This window comes from Eulemur rufifrons, chromosome 1 (assembly GCF_041146395.1).
Source record: "Eulemur rufifrons isolate Redbay chromosome 1, OSU_ERuf_1, whole genome shotgun sequence".
Taxonomy (NCBI): domain Eukaryota; kingdom Metazoa; phylum Chordata; class Mammalia; order Primates; family Lemuridae; genus Eulemur; species Eulemur rufifrons.
The window spans coordinates 87,413,467-87,436,132 of record NC_090983.1 but is presented as its reverse complement, the minus strand read 5'-3'; the positions used below and the strand labels follow the sequence as shown (position 1 = coordinate 87,436,132).

General features: G+C 44.6%; 1 protein-coding gene across 1 annotated transcript in view; it reads right to left on the bottom strand.

Moving 5' to 3' along the window:
• The window catches only part of NCKAP5 (NCK associated protein 5), a 719,900-nt gene extending 699,002 nt beyond the window's left edge, over nt 1-20,898 (bottom strand). Inside the window, exon 1 of the mRNA XM_069474609.1 lies at nt 20,830-20,898. Within this exon, the coding sequence (XP_069330710.1) occupies nt 20,830-20,898 (69 nt within the window). The remainder of the gene's footprint in view (nt 1-20,829) is intronic.
• Between the last annotated feature and the right edge of the window lie 1,768 nt (nt 20,899-22,666).

Genomic DNA, 22,666 nt, shown 5'->3' with positions numbered 1-22,666 from the left:
GGTTGCTATGGCTTCCTGCCTGAGTTCAGCGTGCCAAGTTCCAGTCAGCAGCAAGCTATGAATGGGCTGAATAAGATGCTCACAAGTGGGGTTTCACACCCCAAACCCCTGCCACACAGCATCCCGTGAGGAAGAATACTGGGAGGAAACAGGGCTAACAATGGCCCCGCTCCCCTTCCCTTTCCTAGTCACTCTCTGCGCGGCTTCTCCCTGATCGTCTTGTCATGCAGGAGACTTCTCTGTTTAAAACGGGCTGCTTCAGACAGCAGCAGACCTGCTGCCTGCTGTTTCCCAGCACAAGAACTGGGTGGAAGTTTGTTTAGACTTCCAAAAGATTTGTTTGTTCCTCGGGCAGTGACAGCGTTCCCAAATTTTATATATGACTGTGACTATAAGGGAAGAAGGCAAACACGAAGTTCAAAGCAGAGCTAAGCATGTTCAGATACAGGCTTTGGGTACAGTCTTTGGTAAACAACAGAGAAGCAACCACAGGGGTTTTGTCTCTACGCTCTCAGAGAGATAGAACCTCAGGGAACACAACCCGGAATGCTGAAATGAGCAAATGCGGCCCCCAGAGCTGCGCTTATGTCTAGTATCTATTCAGAGATCTAAGACCCCTCCTAGCTTCAAAATTCCTCACTCCTCTGATCTTGTAGCTTCTCATAGGGACCAAGCCTTTGAAATTTCATGCTAGGTTTCAGTGATACAGGTTTTTGTCGGGGAAAAAAAAAGATGTCCGTAAGCAATATATGCCCCAACGTTTGAGGTTGTTTTTGCAGAAGCTTAGCCTTTCAGAGCTGTGGCGACTGCGATGACGAGCAAGGGGTAGTTTCCAGAGCTTCGTGGCAGAGAAGGGAAGGGCAGGGCACACCGCTGAATAGGCTGGGGAGGGGATCCCCATTCAGGACATTTATAATCTATTTACATGCAATTAGGCAGGACGCGTATGAGGCACAGACTAGAAGGTGGAGGTAAGAGGTGGGAAAAGAAAGAAGGAAGGAAGCAGGGAGGAAGGAAAGAAGAAAAAAAAAGAAAAGAAGGAAGGAAAGAAAGATACAACTATTATGTACCCACACAAATTTTAAAAAAGAGAAAAGAAAGAAAGAAAAACGAAGGAAGGAAGAAGAAAGAAAGAAAAAGAAAAGACAGAGGGGGAGGAAGGTAGGAAAAGAAAAGCAAACACAGCAAGGACATTCTGTGAAAGAAAAAGGAAGTGATTCTCACCACGTGTCTTGCATTCTAGCTACATGCACACAGAGAAGGTGAAGGAGTTTGTACTCTCTCTCTAAGAAGTGATCAGCTCACACCTGGCAGCTTGACACGATTGCCTCACAGGCTTTGATAGTTCGTTATCTTGGCTTCCACAGAGACAATTGCTTTATGACTCCAAGAACAACGCAGTCCTTTCGGAAATCTCCACAGTCATGCCTGAGGTTGGTGACCTCCTGAATGAAGGAACTGTTGGCTGGCAATATTGAGTTCTAACACAGGTGGCCAACCCAAGGTAGTTTACTTTTTGTGGGGAGTAGGTGGCTCTGTAAAACTAACTGCAAAGTTATCAGTAATGTTCCAGTTCTGGATGGGGACTGCCAAATGTCAATAGCTTTATCTTTTTGTTTGCGACCTTTGCAGATGGGGTCAAAGTCATGTAAGGGCTCATTCCAAAGGAATATGAACTATTTTTTGGTTTGAGATCCAGTACCAAACTGGTAAAATGAGCCAGCTTCTAGTAAGAAGTTTTGTATTATCTGGGTGTGAGATAAATATTTAACTTGCAAAGCTTATTTGCAAGTTAAACTACTATCACAGGCAGGGGAAATGCCCAAGTCTTTCTGTCTCAATCATCTGTGGGTTCCAAAAATGTACAAGCTAGATGGAATCTCTTAAACACATTTTCCAAAGGTCATGCAACGAAACCAATGCCAGGTGGACACATATTCTTGCGACTCATCAGAGGGCATACCTCAAACGCCAGGCCAGGATTCAAGGGCAAGGAAAAGTGACATAAACGTCCAAGTATTCTTATTTTGCAGATTCTTTGATTTTCAGAGACAAACGGATCCCAGCTCGTTTCTGTCCAAAGGCCATTTTTCAAGCAGTTCCTCTGATCATTCACAAGAATTTGGAAGAACAAACACTGTAAACATTTATGAGCTTGGGTTTGATTACCTAGAAATGTATCTAGAATGTATTCTGTCATTCAGTCTGAAAGCTGAGTCATCTTGCAGGGAAAATACAGAATCTTATGAAAAGGACACATTGCTTTTAAGAACTTGGATGTCTGATTTTAGATTTGCAAAGCAATGCCTGTTATAAAGGACCTATTTGTTCTGCAAAACAGACTGAGGAAAAATTCTGTTAGTTATTGATTCATTTATAATATAAATTTCAAAAAAGACCTAGACTCCAGTGCTTTAAAAAAATATTCAATCACTTACACCAGCGGTCCCAAGCCTTTTTGACATCAGAGACTGGTTTTATGGAAGACGATTTTTCCGATTTTTCCACGGACAGGGGCTGGGGGAGAGGTGGAGCTCAGGCGGTGATACGAGCCATGGGGAGTGGCTTGCCCGCTGCTAACCTTCTGCTGTGAGGCTGGGTTCCTAGCAGGCCACTGACCAGTACCGGTCCAAGGCCTGGCCCAGGGGTTGGGGACCACAGACTTATACAATCTACTTCACAACTTCCAAAACAATGAAGTTTTACTTTATATTCAACCCCTCTGAGGTTTACAGGATTGTCACTTTTGACAAACTCTACCTTATAATTTACAACACAAGCATGCTCACCACACGGGAAACGATACTCCACTGACACTTGTCTTTCTGCAGCAGAATTTTGGAGAGCAGAGGACTTCTAAGGGACGATGAATGTGGAGGTCTGCAAACCAGACACAGCAAGAATTTATCTCAAATATCAAAATGTCAACTGGAATGGCCACAGCCTCATGAGGCAATGGTGCCTGTAGCAAAACAGCACCCTTCAATTGATTAGAAAGTTAACAAGGTAGCTTTGGGAAAAATGGGAGTCCAAACATTAAACTAGGATTATAAACTGACTTAAAAAAAAGTCTGTCTTGACACATTTAAAATGAATCTAAGCAAATAACTTGTTTTCAGATAGATAGCAGTATAAATTATCTAATGAAGGATTTCCTTAGGATCATCTTTACAAGTCAGTTTCTTGGGACTGATAGATTTGTGACACAGATATCTTTCCCTGGATGCTCTCTCTCTTCCCTTCCCTAGTAACTGGTATCTGCAATTCCATCAGCTGACATTTCCACCATCATCCCCTATGTACATGCCACACAGGTGAGAGCCCTATGCCTTGTTAGCAGTTGTAACCCCATTTCTAGAGCTTTGCTGCAAACACTTTGATGGCTCGAACATTTCCTCCTCCTCTCTTACTCCCTGCAGTATCTCATTCTGTGATAGACACATGGTATCATAGAACCACTGGGCTCCATCCTCTGATCACGTAGACAAAAAGGTGAAGCTGAAGCTCAGAAAACAATTGAGGCTTGTCCAGAGTGACTCAGCCAGTTAGTGACAGAGCAGAGACCAGAAGTAAGGAGCTCCCAGACACAGGGGTTCACTCCCCGAGCATTTACTGAGCCCTGCAGTGTACTGGGCATTGTACCATAAGCTGGGGACATGGGAATGATGGTGGTAGATATCTTGTCCTGCTGAAGCTTGTGATCTAAGTGAGTTGGCCAGACTCATAAGCCAACGATTACAGTGACTCTTACCTAAGTGTAATTATAGAATTGAGTCCTTAATTAGCCCTTGTTGAATTAATCTAAGGAAGTTTAGTAAATGAGTTCTAGAAATAATTTCTTTAGAAGGTTTCATCTAAAAAGAAGTACTGGAATTTAGATTCCACAGACAGATTTTTGACTGAGATCCCAACAACTTTAACTTTACTAATAAAAAAATTATTTTGCATTTATAGAAAATGAATAAAGAGCTCATACATTTTATTCATATACTCAGTTAAAGTTGTGTTTATTCATTTATTTAGTAGATGTATGAGTTAGGTGTGTACACAAAGAGTGTAGACAGAAATCTTGATTTGATTAGCCCTGCTGTTCAGATCTAACTGGTTAATATTAATAATGGCTAAGCTATTAACTTTTCTAAAGGATCAATTTGTACATTGCCATGGATGATGGTGAATCTCATTCAAGTGAGAAACCTAACTCTATTCAATTTTTCATGAATTCTCTCAGATAATTAGTTTCAAGAAATGGCACTTTATCATTTTCTAGTCCTCCTGGGAATATCCAAACCATGTGGTGACAAGGACCATAATCATGAAACTCAGTAGGGAAATGGTATCAAAATACTCAACATGCAGTCTTTGCTTCATGGGAGCTTCCAGGTTCCCTAGATTTGTGAGTGTCCGTTCACCTCGCCTGCTTGTGATAACTTTCTGGGACTGCTGCTTTGGTGTCTAGCCTTGGGTTTTCCCAATACCTCAGAACTCCATGGGTGGCTCTGTCTGGTCTTTTGCACAGGTCTTCACCTGGTTTCTATGTGCCTTTACCCAAATGTATTGGACTTACTCAGGTCTAGACATGGGCAAGAAAGACCATGTGGGTTGTGATCTGCCGGGATGGTGGCCTGTTACTCTCATCCAAGAAGACACCATGGACCATGGGTTCTTTTTCACTCTGGACCCCCCACATAAATCCTCACTGATTTCTGAGGGGCTGAGAGAGCAGAGAGGACATTGGATCCATTTATGGAAGGCAGCCCTTGAGGGGTGTGTGTGTGTATGCACAGTGTGTTTATTTTCTTCTTTCTCATTTTGCCAAAAAAATCACTGCCTGTCCCTAAAGAGTCATTCCAATCTCAAGACCCATTCAGTCCTCTACCCTCTTTCCTCTTTATGCCATATGCATACTTGTACTCTTGATATTCACAGAAGGTCAAGGTGGGGAAGGATTGCTGGGCTCCGCCCCACACCACCCGTGCCGTAGGCCTTTGTGCCTTCCATCCCTGTAGCTCCTCACAGGAGCACTCACCAGGGCTCTGAAGGAAGCACTGCAGAAATTTCAAGAAAAAATACGATGTTTTTTAAAAATAATATTTTTTCAAAATTTTAATGGAGCCTTGGGCATGGACATGAGGTGCTCAATGAAAATTTGATAAATGAATGAATTTTAAGCTTCTAAGTGTGCCTGGGGAATGAGGAGGCTCCTGTGGAGGTGGGGTCTTGGATGGCAGGTGGCCCCCCCTTTTCCTTGCGCTACATAATGTTGGCATAATGGTGTCTGAAATGATCCTAGATCACATCAAGATGGCTGAGCCTGCTTCCTGAGCTTCTGAGAGCAGACAGAAGCACTTTCAGCTCTTGGTTATTTAATCAAGAGTGTGTGTGGATCACCCAGGTACTCACTGGAATAAAGCTTTACTTAGTGGATATAGGGACACATAAAAAGAACAAAGCCAGTCCCATCAGCAATAACCTTTTGTTTTTATATTATTATGGGGATGTCTTGGAATGCCCCCTTCTACCAGGCAGTGGGTGTGTAACTGTGAACAAGTGAAGACTCCTCTTCCCCATTCTAGTTCTCAAAATATCACTGTTCTCATTGTTCTGGAGTATGACTTTTAACTTTCTCAAATGATTTTTGTTTTTTGCTCTTTTGTCACCTGATCCTTATATACGCCCAGAAGAAAATAGAGATCCAGAAAAGGTTAAAGAATTTGAGGAGAGCACACGGCTAGTCAGTAGCACAGTTGGGTCCCATTTGAACACATTGATACCCATGTGAGTTGTATTCAACTCAGGCTAGTTTTGAGCCCTGGGCCACGTGAAGCAAAACCCTGCAGTTGGTTCATGAAAATCTTACTTGTTAATGTTCTTATTGTGACAATTAATATTGACAATTTAATTCAAAAAACGTGAGTTGTGTTGCATATAACTCATGCACAGAAAACAATACAAAATAACAAATTAGAAAGGATCATTTTGTTTTAATAAACACTGTGGCCGCAGGGAAAATTTTTTTCCTAGTGTGGCAGTCAATGTGTTAAGACGCTAAGAGCTATGTGTAGTTTCTACTAGTGGGTTTCATTTTCCTTTGAAAAGGAGCCCTGCAGCAATGTGCTTGTCAACAGGAGCAGTGATCTTCAGCTGGATTCTCTCTGGGCAAAGCACTTTTGAACACCAAATGTGCTTTCATTAATCACCACCGTACTCAATTTTCCCATTTTCCACTGGGATCTGGTAACCACAAGGAAAAAGGATAGACTATCTTCCTGCTCCTATTATACTAAGACTCAGCCTAGTTAATTCCTCATTTAAAACAAGTACTTCTGTTATTTTCAAACAATATTCAATTACCAAAGAAATATAGATTTGATCCTTAGTTGAATGTTGCAAATAGCACAGGGTATAGAAAAACCAAGAAACAGGTTTACAGTCAGACTTGGCTCTGGTTCTGAAACTCTGTCAACTCCTAGTAATGTAACATGATCTGGAACAAATTGTTCAACCTTTATGAGCCTCAGTTTCTACGTCTCTACAAGGGGAATCATAATACAGGCTTCATAGATTGTTGGGAGAATTACTTGAATATAAGCTCCAGGAAAAGACATCACCTGCCTTGCTCTCCACAGACCTCTGTGAAAAGTAGAGCACAATAAATATTTGTTGAATAAAGGACTGCACAAAATGTCTGCAGTGGATCTACACAGAGCCTAGCACATCACCAATGGCGAATAATTTACATCTAAACTCATTTTCCTCCTTTCTGCTTTCTCTTTCATTGACTCGGAGGGTTGGGCTCCATATGTGTAAAAATAGATGTTTAATGGATATAATTTCTAAGGAAGGAAGAGCTTTTATAGACGCACATCCTAGAAGTGGGGAAGGCTTACGAAGATGTCTGAGTTGCTCTGGGTAACTGTAGGATGCCACCTGTCCTTTATTATGGAGCACACCTTTGATCAGCCCCACCAGAGCTGTCAAGAGCAAGGGAAGGAAGCAAGACACTGCCAGGGAGGAACCGAGGCCTGGGAGCCCTGGTTGTGACTCTCTTCTTTTTCCCTTGCATGATAACTCCCTCAGAGCACAAGGACAGGCTTTCCAGGCCCCTCAGGGCTCCTGGGGAAAGTGCTTTAACCCAAAATACCATCTGTGATCTGTTTTCCATTGCAGAGAAAAAAATGTCTGATGTTGGAGGTTTAGCTCCATGGGAAACTACTACTGCAAATTGAATTTTTGAAAATTAAATCCAATTTAAAATGCATTAAAAGCTATTTAAAGCAATCTTCTGGTGAGTTCTTGGTTATGTGAGGAATTTTTCTGGGAAGAGGAAAAGGCAATCCCTGATGTATCTTTTGTATAAATCTGGGTTCACACCAATGGGACTTTCTTAAATCGGTGTGGGAGCCTCAGTTGCAAGGGGGTGAGGGCCTGCAACCCCTCCTGGTAATTCTTCAGAGTAATTTTCTGCATTTGTCCCTCTGCTCAGAATTCTCCTAGGATCTCCCATCACAGTGCAGAGGGAGGTTTCTGTGCACAGGGAGATCAGATTGCTATTTAAGTTAAAGGGCTCCTAGCAGGAGGAGGCTCTCTTTGAGAAGAGTCACTGTAAAATGGCCATTGAAGCTGTGGGACTGGACCCTAGAGAAGATGGTATCCTGGAAGTAACCAACCCATTCCCACAGGGAAGAGAAGCCAGAAAGTTCCTCTCAGCTTTGAAATGTGCACAAGATACGTGTGGGTGGTGCAGGTGTTAGGAGCATGAGGTTTGCAGACCTTGGTGTTTACACATCCTATGACTTTAGATAAGTGACTTAATTTTTGAGCCTCAGTTTCTTCCTCTGTACAATGGAGATATGATAGTATCTCCCTGTAGAGTTGTGAAAATTAAATGCGCCAATATAAATTAAATATTTAAGTCCAGCTTCCTACTGTAATGTTAGTTGCTATATTATTATTATCAATACCACTAATTTAGATGGGAATGAAAAACCGTATGGAGTATTTTAAGGCCAGCTGATTATTCCATAGCACTGTCGTCATCATTTCAGATCACACCTTGGGTGGGGGGGTGTGATCCATCCTAAAATTCAGTGTTCTACAGATGTCAGGGCTACTCAGTCCTGCACCAACTGTGGGGTCTTGGCCTCTTTCCCTCCACCAGATCACACCAGTTCTGTGCCTCATTCTCTTAAGGTCCTTTCTCAGCCAAATGACAATTGAATAAACTGATTCCATTTCATGTCAGGTCTTCGAGGTGACATAATACACCTGGAAGTTAAAGTTCAGTTTAGCACTGAAAAACTAATTTTAATTCTAGAATACCAGTGCCACTCAGCTCTCCTGTCTAAGGTAGCAACGTACCAGAGCAAAAGATTAGGCCCTAATTAGAAGCAGGCTGTAAATATTGTATGAGGACCCTGGTGTTTCTGCCTGATTTAAGTTACACTGACTTCCAATCATGCATTTTATCTTTTGGCATGCATACATAGGTGCCCAATAAATGTTACCTTCGGTGATAATAAAACAAAAGCCAAACTTTCAAAAGCTGAAATATCCAAAAGGCCATTGTCTGCATTCTTGGCAGCAGCCAGAGAGCCAGTTTTCCCAAGTCAGCAGCCTCTGAGGAGGCTGGCAAGGGGCCAGTTCCCAGGGTTGGCGCATTCCTGGGGCCTGGCAAGAGGCCACTGGGACCCTGTTTCCTCTTTCCTTCTCTTTATGTAGTGGAAAAATATTCCTGTTTCGACCCCTGTGGGTCTCTTTCCCCCCATCGACGTAAAGGGAGGGAGTCAGATGGGAAACGTTCCCCAGGCCCCTCCCAAAACTCATCTCCCACTGCTCCGAGCTGGCACAGCTCAAAGCAATAGAAGGCAGGAGACAGACAAAGGGGGGTTCTTCAGCCCAGTCCTCCAGCCCGATTCTATCAGGAGCGCAGGCCTGGGGCAAAAAGGCCCAGCAGGACCTTGCGCACAGGGAGTCATTGTATGTTTGCTTGGAAGACTACGGGCACTTCTGAAAGCTTTTGGAATAAAATTACCTGTTATAAATAGACATTGGCTGGGTTTCAGGGGTGAGAGCAGTAGGCTAAAAGTTTCAAAAAAAATATAATGCTCCATATAAGAAGGTCTGGCATACAGCTCATTCATAGCGGACCACTGAGCAATTGGACCAAGAAGAAAGGAATCCAAGGTTTGCTCAGATACGACCTACAGTAAACGCTTGGCTGGTAATATCATGGATATGCTATTCCGTTTTTAAAAATCATATATGTATATATGTAAACCATTTTTTTTAAAAGTCTTCTTTTAAATGCCTCCTTCCATATGCAGACAAAGAAAACTGCCATCTGGAGTGGCCACGCCAGCGGGCCCTGCATGTTTTCAGAGTAGAGAAGACTGCACGCCAAGCACTGTGCCACATGCTCTATTCATGTTGAGAGTTCTTTTCCTTCATTCACCCAACAGCCCTCCGAGTAAGGGATGATCACCTCTCACCTCTCCTTACAGAAGCGAACACAGAGGCTCAGGGAAGGCAGGCGACACGGCCAAGCTCACACAAGCAGCATATGGCAGGTTGATATTCACATTCAGTTCAGGCTGATTCTCCACTAAACCATCCTCTTTCCACTACAGGGCATCCATCTCCACTGTCCCCTTTAAAATGTGCGTGCAAATGCAGTAAACTCTTCATGCATCTTCCTTCCTGGGGCTGCTGCTGCTGCTGCTGCTGCTGCATTTTTGGTAAGTTGAAGTTTAGCAGGTAGGAGCTGCACCACTCCCATCATAGCAATGCTTTCCATCTGCTTAGGGTCCTACAGTCTCCAAAACAAATCCTGGCTCTTTATTTCATTTAACCCTCATGGCTACCCCACCATCGGGGACACAGAGATTCAGAGAGTTTAAGAAACTTGTTGAAGGCCACACATCTACTAAAGGGTTCAACTCCAGTTCCAGTCTGAGAATTTAGAGTCCCACTGTAGTGATCACCCTCCGTGTACCCTAGCAGCACCCAACATGTCCATGGCTCTGCACTGGCATCTTTTCAGGACCCGTGAAGAGAATTTTTATCAGACCCATGTCACTGGCTACACGGAACTTGTGTTCTAAAGGTGTCACATCATATTATTGTCTGATCCAACCAAGTTGACAAGCCCAAGGAAATGGACTGGAAAACCACACACAGAAACCCATTTCAAAGGACAGACTAGAAATAGACTGGTGTGACTAAGGATAGTGTTTTCTCAGCATAGACATGCGAGAAGAGGGACTGAGGTGGTGGGGTATTTTATTTTATAGGATAAGTGTGGATACGTTCTGTTGGCCCCTCCAAACCCACCCTCCACTCTCCTCCTCCCTGCTCTGGGCCCCGGACTTCTCTGTGGGCCCCTTTCCACCTGGAGGCACCCGCAGGGGACCAGAGTGTGGGAGCAGAGTGAGGTAGGAGTGGCTGTGTCCTGATCCCCTCATTGCTGGGCAACACTGATGGCCACGTCCCTCCCAGTGAGGTGGCCTTCCTGCCGGGTGGCTCGCTCCTTCCCACACACGGTTCTGTCGCCACCTTCTAGCCTGGTGGTCATGGTGCCCCACAGCTCCTAGGCTCAGGGGCTGCACAGCTACCTGGCTGAGTTCCCTACATCCTGCCACCCCTTGGTAAAGAGGCCCTTTATTCACCTCTCCTCCATTACCTGGCTTGAGTGTGCCATGTGTCTCCTTCCACATAATAAACAAGGAAATAATATCACTGATCCACAGTCTCTGAAGACAAACTAGGGAAAGTTATTCAGATCCCCCTAGAGGATGAGAAATACTAACTACTTTGGACCAGGTTCTCTCTTTCCCTCACTCTGTCCTTGCTACTCCTCACCGAACAGGAATCAGGTCAGCTATTCTGCCTCAGGGACCTACCAGACTTGGCCCAGGAGATGTCCAAATAGCTACTTACTGCCCCCAGGAGATCTCCAAATAGCTACCTTCCACCCCCGGCAGTCTAGCTGGGATTCCACTTTGGGAGGAAGGACGACAGCATCATCCAGCCTACCTAGTTGGTGTCCGCTGTCAGCGTTGTGCCCACCTGCGCTGAATCACTGCCGGCCCTCACCGCCATGTCACCTGCAAAGACGGCGGGCTTCTGACGACAGCTCTTCCTCCACACAGGCCGGCAGCCCCCAGCCTACTTATCTGCCGGCTCTGACAGATGGACCCCAGAATTTACCAGAGCAGATGATTTTATTTCCCTCAACACATCCATGTGCACGAGAGCAGTCAATGAATTAATTGTATTAGGAAACCTACCAAGCTGAAGACGACTGCTTAAAACTAAGAACCAAAGAGGTGCTGAAAGACAGAAGGCAAGCAAACCTCAGAGGCATCTTCGGAAATGGACAATTATAATTCATTAAGCCTCGTTAAGGAACTGAAATTTATGAGGAGGAAACATCTGGAACTGCCTGGAATGTAAAGGAACCGGGAGGAACCACCGTTTGGGCTGACGGAGAGCAGCCCGGACAAATGGGATTCCACGCTAGGAGAGAACTGTGAAACCGGTACATGAAAGGGACAGAAGGGAGGCGGTGCCTCTGGTGTTAAGCGAAGCGTTTGAGTATGATGGCTCCTGGATTTGCTCTTGAAATATTAATTGAAACTGGGCGAGAGATGAGGGCTGTGCATACACTGGCAGAAAGATCATAAATACCGGCTAAACGGAGCCCGGGCAATGGAACGTGGCAATGGAAAGTGATGAGAAATGCTGCCCCATTCACGGCCATGAACCCTGTGGATGTTTAATAAATATTAATTGATAATAATGAACTATAGTACTGGGTGGTAAATTAGTGTGAGACAGTTAGGCTGCTGAAATACAGCTAAGATAAATGCAGTTCGTACAACATACACTGATAAATGAAGGAGGAGAAGGGAAATGAACATGATTTAGCAGTGCACTGCATTTTGCTTTGCCCCAGGAAGCAGGGGCAAGAGAATGTTAATAGAAGAGTGGGGAGGTGTGCCCGGAGCGGACAAGAGAAGAGTTAGGATGATAATTCACCATTACAATAGCGCTTGCTTAGGGCTTTGGCAATTTCTTAAACATAAGCCAGGGTCCTTGGAGTCGTACCCCATTCTTTTAAGACACTGTGGTTTTCTCAATAAACTTCTGCTTTAGAGGACTCAGAGACACCGAAGATTAAACTTGGACCAATTTCCTAGAGGGAGATAGGAAAGCCCTCCTCCTCGGGGAAGCCCTCCCTGATCAATACAGCCAGAATAACAACTTCCTCTTTCTAAACCCCATTGGCCTTGTTGTTTGCACCACTGTATACCTCCTGGTGTTACTACGATTTGTGTACATGTGACAAGATTTTCTAAAGCTTTGTAAAGCGGCACTCACGCTTTGCATTTCTTAGTGCTCATTTCACAGTGCTTCGAACCCAGTAGGTGCTCATTCCTGTGCTAACGAGAAACTTGAGAAAGGAAAATGGGCATGTATCAGAGAGAACACCTAGATGCCTATTAGATTGGAGGACCAGCTTCTAAGGAGATCGATGAAAGAGCTACATCTTGCTGTGGACAAAGCACTAGAGAGTCTGCCACCGAAACCGTCCTGGGCTGCCAGAGGATGATGCAGAAAACTCAGTTGCCATGGAAACTTGTATGATCTGATGATTCCCTTTGTTGAAAGATAGTGAGACACCAGGAGAATGACAAGCAGATCTTGGAGCCCTAAGAAAACACAAAACACGCCAAGCAAATGTCTCTGCTCATTTGTACTTATTTCTGCTGTGGAAGAAATATCATTTCATCATCTGTCAATAACACAGCATTGGCAAAAGGCTTCTAAAATGTGTCCAGTTCCTGTGGTAACCTCAGAGACCCCCAAGGATGCACAGAACCACGTCTGATGCTGGCAGACAACACGCACTGCAGCAGCTGAACACAGGTGATGGGGGCAGGTGTTGCTCCGTGACCCCAGCAAGGGAAGCCACCCACGGGCAGGTGCCATGGGCAGCACTAATGGCAGGTGAAGCAACCTAGCCATTCTTGGGTAACAGATACTTTTGAGAATCTGATTATACCCACACACTCACTCCCCAGAAAAAAAATGTACAAATGTACATACCATAAAATCTGATATAAAATATTTCAGAGAATTCAAAACCCTGGAAGCCTTTTCATAAATTTCCTCTATCAAGCACCTGGGGACTCAAGAGGGTCCAGGACGCCATGTTAAGAATCTCTGATATAAGACAAAAAAAAAAAAAAAAAAAAGCCTTATACACAGACTAGAATTATCCTTCAGCAAAACTGAAAAGCAGGCTGTGTGTCTCTCCAGTCATCCCAAGCAGCACTCAGGGCCTTCCCCACGTGGGTCCCCCGTACCCCATAGCCAGAATCCCCTGTTAATGTGGACTTGCTCGGGCTCCGCTGCTCGATCACTCGTTCATTCACTTCACTGAGCGTTTGCTCCGTAAAGAAACAAATGTGAGCACAACGTGGGCGATGCCCTCAAAGAGCTTATGGTTTAGGTTAGTCAGGGGTGATTTTTCTCCCCAGAGGACATTTGGGTGTCACAACTGGGGGAGGGTGCTACTGGCACCTGACGGGTAGAGACCAGGCATCCTGCCAAACATCCTACAAGGCACAGGACAGCCCCAGCACACAGAATGATCGGGTGCACAATGTCAGTAGTCTGGAGGTTGAGAAACTCTGCTCTGGAGTAGACAGGACTGTGACAACATGGTAAGTGTCACGAAGAGGACCAGGAGTCAGTATTATAGCAGCTCAGGGAAGAGCATTTTTGCAAGAATTCTGGAAGATGTGGCTGCAGTGGCAGTTTGCCTGCCTCATTTTCAGTGACGAGAGGAAAGACAGAAGGAGGGCACAGGAGTCATTTAGAGTGAGCGATGACCACAACGAAGGCAGATCCTCCTTCGAGCAACATCAGAGGAGGCAGGGCCAACGGCACGTGGTGGACAAATGGCATTTCCTTGGGAATCTGCTCGTGGGAAACGTGGACGGCTCTCTGCTCACCTCCATCAGTCAGCCGCCAGCCAAAGGAACGCGCAGCCATTTGGTGGGACCATCACTCAGGCATAGCCCTATTGCACACGTGGGGACAGCCATATGCCGCTCGTGCCCCGTCACTTTCCGGCGCCTCCCTGCTCCACTCCCATTCTAGTCAATGGCCCCACCTTGTGTGTGCACTCACCATCATCAGTTCTCACGTGGACAAAAACATAAAATTATATAGATATGTGTGTGTGGCTATATGTATATACACGCTATTATAAATTTTAATCTCTACTAAAGTTGATTCCAAGACCTGGATAATCAGAAAAAATGCATGTGGTCTAGCCCCGTCGAGGCAGCTGGGGCTCCTTAAGGTGGCGTCTGGAGGTGGCCAGACCTGAGCTGAAATCCCAGCTCTACCACTCACCAGTCCATAGCCTTGAGGAAGTTGATCAACTCGTTAAGCTTCAGATTTCTCATTTGTAAAATAGGAATAATTAGAGTTCCTACCTTGAAGGGTTGTGGTTAAATATTAAATGACAGTTTCCACATAAAGCATTGAGCAGTGTGCTTGGCCCACATTAAGCCTCAGTGAACTTCAGCTACTATTACTAAGGGAAAGACGCGATCCTGGTCTAGACTCAACGCATGATTCACTGACTGAACATGCTGAGCTGTCTGCTAAAGTGGCTTTGATGTTAGACTCTGTCACCCCCCACTGCTGACATACTCTGTGCCCACTGATTGGCCCCATTCTACTCCATCCTCCATTCAGATCCTGTCCTCAGCACCAGCATTGCTGCAATTCTCCAACCTCCCTCCAGCTCCGTTCTTGCTGGGTTCTGATCTCTTCCCACTATTCTGGGGTCCCTTCCAGACTCCTAGCAACTAGCTCTTGTGGGTGGTACACACCTGGCCCAGCCCCCTCCCCCCCATCTTCTCCCAGCCTATCTGTTCCCAAATCCATCCACAGGCACCCAGAGATCTGCATTGCTGCAGGGCGGGTGGACAGGGCAACTCCCGCATTTTCTGGACCTGCCATGGTGGGCTGAGCTAGGCTGGTGGGCAGATTCCCTGGGGAAGTATTCGCTAAGGGTCTGACGCTTCTCTAACTCAAACAGTGTCCACTCTCAGGGGGCACACCGAAGATTCAGCATGGCACCCGGGAAAGATTGCTAACCCAGGCCAAAGCTGGTCTCTTCTCTACCTGTTGCTTTTTCCTAAAAATGGCCTTGGCTAGATCTTCAGACATCACCCCACCTTCCAACACCTGGCTCTGGGCCACGGTCTCTGTTCTTCTCAGCCCATCTAGGATATAGCTGAGATAATGGCTCACTTACCGGAAATGATGCAGTCAGGGGAATAAAAAGCCGCCTCTCATTCTTTCACCCTCGCTGACTTAATGTTCCTTTGGGAAATCTCAGAGCAATCTTGCTATCAGAGAGGAAAGATCAGGTTCCCAGAGGACAACTTGACCCTCCCCCTGTGGCAGAGGCACTGAGTGAACAGTACTTCATACACTCGTCCACCACAGCCGTGGCCAAGGGGGCCTGGGATTCGAGTAGCTGGGAACCTTCGACAGGACCCTGGTGCTGTGTGCTCTGTGCAGCATCCCTGTGGTGAGCACAGGCCTAATAAGGGCACGTAAAAGTCAAGAACGCTCCAGCTGTGCCTGAAGCACTATAGAATGAAGATTTTTTTCCCCTTAGAATTCACACCCACTGCACTGAGCAACACTAACAATACCTCTATTTTGAATTTAGAAAAATTCTCAGTGAGTTTAGACATACGGTATGTCAGTATTTTCTAAATATTCATAAAATATTTTTCTGTTTCCCTATTTCTTGCCACTGGGGTGTACGCACCTTTGCATAACAGCCTAAACCTGCTCCTCTGCCCACCTGGGCATACTGAATATGCTCAGGGTAAACACAAATCACTACTGGGGAAGGTAGATCTGGACTGCCGAATTTCCCATTTCTCTTACGAGTGCAGACAACATTTAGGATGCAGCCTGCTGCCTGTCTTTGTAAATAAAGTTTTATTGGGCCATAGCCTCGCCTATTTGTTCATGTGTCCTCTGTGGCTGCCGCCCTTCCCCAGCAGCAGAGTTGAGTAATTGCAACTGCTCTCGTGGTCCACAAAGCCCGAAATCCTCACTCTCTGGACCTTTGCAGGCAGGGTTTGCTGCCCCCTGCCTCAGAATTACTTCTAGTCACTAAATGGGGGAAATAACTGAGCATAAAACAGCACAGAGTACATGTGATATGAGGAAGAAGTTTCCCCGGCAATGTAAAGATCAGTAGGGACAGGAGTTGTCACCAGAGGGTGCAGTACAGGATCTTTGGGTTGTCTCTTTCTTCTCTGCTGTCTCCTCCTTCATTCCCACATGCCCCCATCGCTTCAAAGCAAGGCTCCCTCTCCAGCTCCTCCTGGTACCTCCTCACGCCGTCTGGGGGGATCTCAGCTCCCAGTAAGTACTACCAGTGCCACACTGTTCACCTCCATGTCATGTATTTTCCTTGCTTGCTCGGTCAGCTTCCCCAGGCAAACTAGAAACACTTGGGGTGAGCGTATCTCCCTGTATCGGCTGGGGAACCCTGCAGGAAAGAGAAGGCACACTCGAATCATCTAACTGAGGAGAGCTGGGTACAGGAACTGTGGGCAATCTAAGGCCAACCAACAAGAGATGGGCTAGTAACAACCAAGAGCCATTACTACAAAGAAGCCTGAAGGGGCATGGCGAGAAGGTGCCAGAAGATGGAGAGATTGGTGGTTATAACTGTAGCTAGAGTTTGAGGAGGGGGTTGTCCAAAAAAAAAAAAAAAAAAAAAAAAGCTGCAACCTTACGCAGAGGAGCCCAGGAGAGCCGGAGAACAAAGACCTGGACCTCTGAGCTGCTGTTAGTTCCTCCCACTGGCCAAACACAGCCAGATGTCGGGAGGCAAGGTCCATGTGGTGCATCCTCTAGGGGCGCAAGGCCAGGTAGAGAAAGACAAAGAAGGACCTGGAGGAGAAAATGAAAACCACCCAGCCCACCCCATAGCAGGTTGTCAGTGATGCTTGTTGACTAACTTAGTGTTGATGCACGTGGCAGAAGGCCTGATCACTGTAATGACTTGCATGGAAACTGTCAAGAGGCTGAAGGATGAACTGAAGGACTCGTGTAGGTCCATTTCTGCCCCTACAAGTCTATCAAAGTTACATGCTGTCAGAGCTGGTATGCCCAATGTTTGTTTTCCTTTGGTGTGGAGGGAAAGAAAGAGGGTACTAAGGAAAAATCTACAAAAGAAACCGCCACTCTCATCTATGCTTAAAAGCTAAAAGTATTCCCTCCCAAATTAAAAGAGAATGTTTGCCATTGCAATGTGAGCTGGTAAAAAAGATACTTCACTTGCCAGCATGCTCATCCGCTAAATGCTGTCACGGCTACAAGTGTCAAACGGCTACACGTGCAGCCTGGGAATGAGTCTTGCAAATAGAAAAGCACAGTGGGAAATGATGACTTTTTCTGATCAAAAAGCATCCCGGGGAGGGTTGAATGGTTTTGGGTCAAGAAGAGGCCTCGATTTCTGGAGTGATTTTTATTGTTATCAGAGAGAAGGCTGGACTTGCCGCAGATATATGGCTGCCCGGCACACTCCCACTGGAGGAGGCAGACTTCAGGCACTCGTCTTTCTCTCTGGGTCTTTACCCCCCACGTCAAAACAGATTCTCCATTTCAGTTTCACTCACCTGTCACTTTCTCCTTAAAAGGGGTGATTTATAAAGTAAAAAATCATCAACATCAAAGAACACTTCAGTGTGTTCCCAGGGCACACTGCATATGTGCATGCACACACACACACACATACACGCACACTCAAACTCTCCCCCACACCATGTCCTCAAAAGCAAAATTGTGACTGAGGACCACAAACTTATTTCCCCCAACTGGAGCTTTTCTCAGTATTTGGACTGTGAGTGTCTTTATTCTGTGGTTCTTCCAGCTTAAAAATTTAAAGCCGTTTGCAAGGGAGCTATAATTTCTGCTCAACACTTCAATGATTTGATTACATAAAATAAAAAGTGTAATGAAGTTAATAGTACCTTATTCTTGCAGTACATTATGGGGAATTTTCTCCTGCAAAATCTGAAAAGTGGAAATTACCTCTGGGCCCCCTAACTCTCAAAAATATGGGTCCTGATGATTACTGCAATGGAATTTCAAGACTTAAGAACTTAATATGTTTCTCTTTCCTCTATTCGGTTTCCCAAAAGGCCATCTTCACTTCCTCGGATAGTATATAACAAAAGATAAAGAACTGAAATGACACATAAAAGACCTGTTTTCTCCTCTTGCTGTAATCCTAGTTGTGTGACCTCAGGAGGAGCAGGTAACCTCTCCAGTCTTAAACTATTCTATTTCGCAGCATCCCTTATCTAAAATCATTCCTACCTGGCTTATTACCTAGTTATTTGTGTGGTTTCAGCACAGAGCCAAAGAGGGGTGCAGTGTCTTGGGTTCAAGTGCCTTATAGGCCACCACCTTTGATCTTATACCCAGTCTAGCTCTCTTCCTGACAGTTCAGATGCATTCCAGGTGGTTTCAACAGATCTCACTCCCAAAGAACCCAGTCAAAAAGAATGCTCTTGCTGGCATTGTCCTAGCAGCAGCGACATATAGGAAGGAGAGAACGTGTTACTACTACTACAACCGAGGGAAAAACTGTAGTCTCTTGGCTTGAGTGCTGTAATGTTTAACAGTATTTAAGCACCCCCATACACGTAGTAGTGAGAGAGGGCATGCTTGTTCAGAATCTCCCCAACCTGGGCATACAGATGTAACACTTCATCTGTCTCCAGGAAACAAGAAAGATATTTCAGTAGTGTAAAAACTTCTCCTAAACATGATAGAGGGAGATTTAGCAGGATTAATTTTCCCAGGTGGTGCCAAGCAACAAGTTCTCATTTTCTCTTGTTTTTCTATGCCAGCAAGTCAAGAAATAGATTTGCAGCCTGCGACAAGTCTCAGGGTACAGCCATATGCCAAGAGGAACACAGGCTTGGTTTTGGGTTTTCAGCTAGCGCTGGTAATGTGATGGGATTTTACTTATGCCCATATTCGAGCTGTCTCTAGGCAACATTGAAATGTGGGCAAAGGTTTCACTGACACTGTTCTCTCCTCTGACTTGCAGGTACCCAATACCCTCACGGTAACCCGCTCCCTGCCTTGCTGCTCTGTCTCACCCCAGCCCTGCCATCCCCAGCCACTGTGCTCATCATTCTCCTGCTTGCCAGTCCCTCAGCAAAATGCTGCTCATCTGGTTGACATCTGAGAACGATCCAAGGCCTTTTATTAATGAGTTCTACCATGAATTATTGAAAGACTATACCTTAGTATGCTTGCCTTTATAGGATATTTGCATATTGCTGGAGACCTAAGGCAGAAATCTGTGGCTTTGGAGACCAATCCATCAGGATATTTCTGGATTAAGAGAGTCTTTCTTGAGCTGCTCACATCATACCATATGGTTGTCTTGTCCCGTGTCTAGGCCTAAGGCAGACCCTACTGGCATGTTGATATGTAGGAAGTGTTTTTTCCTGTAGTAGAGAGGCTGAGAAATTATCTCTTTATCCCAAGTTTCCCCAGAAGTTGAAAAGAGAATATGTATATAAACACACACACACACACACACACACACACTATTTTTAACACATTCTACCTGGAGACAGCAAGACCTAGGAAATGAAATGGGGTCACATCCACAGGGAGAAGAAATTAAAATACTACTGAAGTCCTTAGCCTCTGAAGGTATGCTGGTCAGTGCACAGTCCACATAGGCACCGAAGTGGACTCTGAACACCAAGAGAACAACCCGACATAAACACTTACTGCAATCTTTTCTCAATTTCCAGAAACTCACATCCATGAACAGTGGTGTGAGGTGGAGCCTTGGCCTATGGGCTAAATAGCTAATCTGCACAGGACAGGACATGACCCACAGCTGCAGAGTTTGAAAGGTGCAACTGATAAATCAAACCAACAGATATTTCATTGAATCCCTGCTCTGTACCAGACCCCAGGGCAGGGGCTGGGAGTATACAAGTGAATAAAGCATGTCCCTGTAAAACATGCTAAAGAAGGAGCCAAGTTAATTTCTGTTTCAGTCGGTGAGCAAAGAGAAAGGAGTGCTTGATTTGATCTCTTGCTCTAGTCGCATGCATTATGGAACAGAAGAGGTGACCCATACGTGTTAGCCCAGAGACTGTCAGAAAGAGGCCAACCTTCAGATATTGGTGACTTAGTCCTTTTCATTGGACTAACCATATTCTCATACCTGAAAGCAAACCCGACCAGTTGTTAAGAATGATGTTCATCGGCATTAAAACTCTGAGAAAGAAAGTTTACGGACAACTGAACTGATTCACACACCTAAGAAGATCTCAGACACTTTCTTGGCTCTTCAATATTTGAAGCTGTATTGAATTCTTGTTCAACTTACCCCCAAAGTTAAGATAAATGGGCGATATGTAGGCTTGGCATTTGGCATCGGCTGTACAGTAGTGTTTTTGTATAGGCTAAAGTCTACTTCAGCTGGAATTAATCTAATTATATATAATGTTGACAGATTATGACATTTGCCTATTAAGACACTATACAAACATTCCAATAATTTTCTGGCTTTTGAGTTTGTAAAAACTAAATGAAACAAAATCCCAGGGGATGTTGCTAATGGGGTAACTGGAATAGAGGTTTCAAAAGCACAGAGTTCAGGAAATAACAGTCAAAGAATAATGCAGTTTAAGCCAAAACATATAGAGTGGTAAATGAATATTTAGTACTTACCACAAGACTGCTGTCTAGAGACAGCCTTTTTCCAAAGTCCCTTTTCTCAAGTTGTCTCTTTCCCTCCATGGGTGAAGTTATTTATTTTCCTTTGTGATTTATAAGAATCCCCCGTCTGTTTCCAGGGTCACTGCAAAAAGTGAACATGTGTTTTACTATCCAAGTGCACAGTGTTTAGACCTTTGTTTTTAACTTTCTAACCAGAAACAAGTGTGGAAGCCAAAATATACCCAGACCCAAATATTAAGTATAGAGCTGGGCTCTCTCAACTCAAAAGAACTCTCTAGGTTACAAATGTCGGAATCGTCTTTATGGTGGCCCCTGTGTTTTTATAGGTTTTGCTAATGGAGTTGGGGAATGGGTTTACAGGTTGAATCAGCAGACTGTGGAAAAAAGCAAACAGTCCGTTTCATGCCACACTTGCTCCACACCCATCCTCCCTCTATCAGCCAAAATCATTCTGTTACTGTGCACATAGATGCTGTCTGCAAATTCCAGCAGATCAAACTGACAAAGCCATGCTCCATAACCAACAGTTATTGAGCTCAAGGCCCAATGAGAGGAAACCGAAACATGAACATTATTGTCAATATTTAATTTAAAAATATTTAATTTAAAAATATTTGAGGAACACCGTAAGATACATTCCTTTTGGGACAGATTGATTCAGAATGAATGGTGGATGATATCATTATTGTCAAGGAGTATTAATGGAACACCCACTGCATTTTACCACATCAGATAAAGTTCATCCCTGCACGCCACTGAGATTGCTTGTTCTAGAATCATTAAGTATTCTGGTTAGTAAGGACTCTTCATACATATTAAGTTTTAGCTTCTAATATTTACCAAGATCTGGAAGGTTTGACATAAAAGAAATGAGTTTCAACCCAGGCTTTCTTACCCATTAGTAAAGTGACCTTGGACAAGTTATTTAGCCTCTCTGAAACTCATTTTTCTAAACGGCAAACACAACAATGGCAATCAAATGATGACTTTAAAGGCAATAAATTAAGTGATTTAAAGGCAATAAATTAAAAGTTACATGCAAGTTATAATTACCCACAGATTACATTTAGAAATAATTAGTCAATATGATTTGATATGTCCCTGTGATTCAGAAGGCACTTTGACGTATAGAAATTTCTCGTAATCCTTATAAATAAACATAGCCATTGTACTGCTGATATAGAAGAGCAGCAATTAATAAAATGCTAATCAGTTTTTTTTTTTTACTTGAAAAGAAATTGCTCCAAGTGTGACGTGTATCAGACTGGACCCTACAGCCCACAGTGTGTGGGTTGCTCTCTTGGTTTCCTCCATGCAGAGGGTTGAGACAGCTGTGCTGACACAGGGTGTGCCCAAACTATAGTCAGTCACTGGACACTGATGGACTCGTTTTCTAGCCAAGAGTCCGTCCTCAATCTTAGTCATTCCATCTCTTGCTTTTGGGAACACTAATTTTAACACATCATTAGTCCACTCAGACCAGTGGACCAATCAGAATTCAGGATAAAATCCAAACATTTTAGCATCATTTTCAAGGTCTACTTCCTGCCAATGGGTTTTTTACAGTCCCCAAACACGCTAAGCACATTCCGGAGACCATGTTGTCGATCACACCCCTTACGTCCCTCTGGTCTAATCCCCCCTTGCTCCGGCGCCTGGCTCAGGCCCATCTCCTGCACAAGACCTTCCTAGACCACTCCATTTGCTAACACTTCCCTTTCTCTCCCAAGTTCCATAGAAGTCCTTAGGGACTTGCCTTATTAATCACCTTAGTCAATTAAGATAGTTCTTCAAATATAGTAAATTCTTAATACGTATTTGTTGGCAG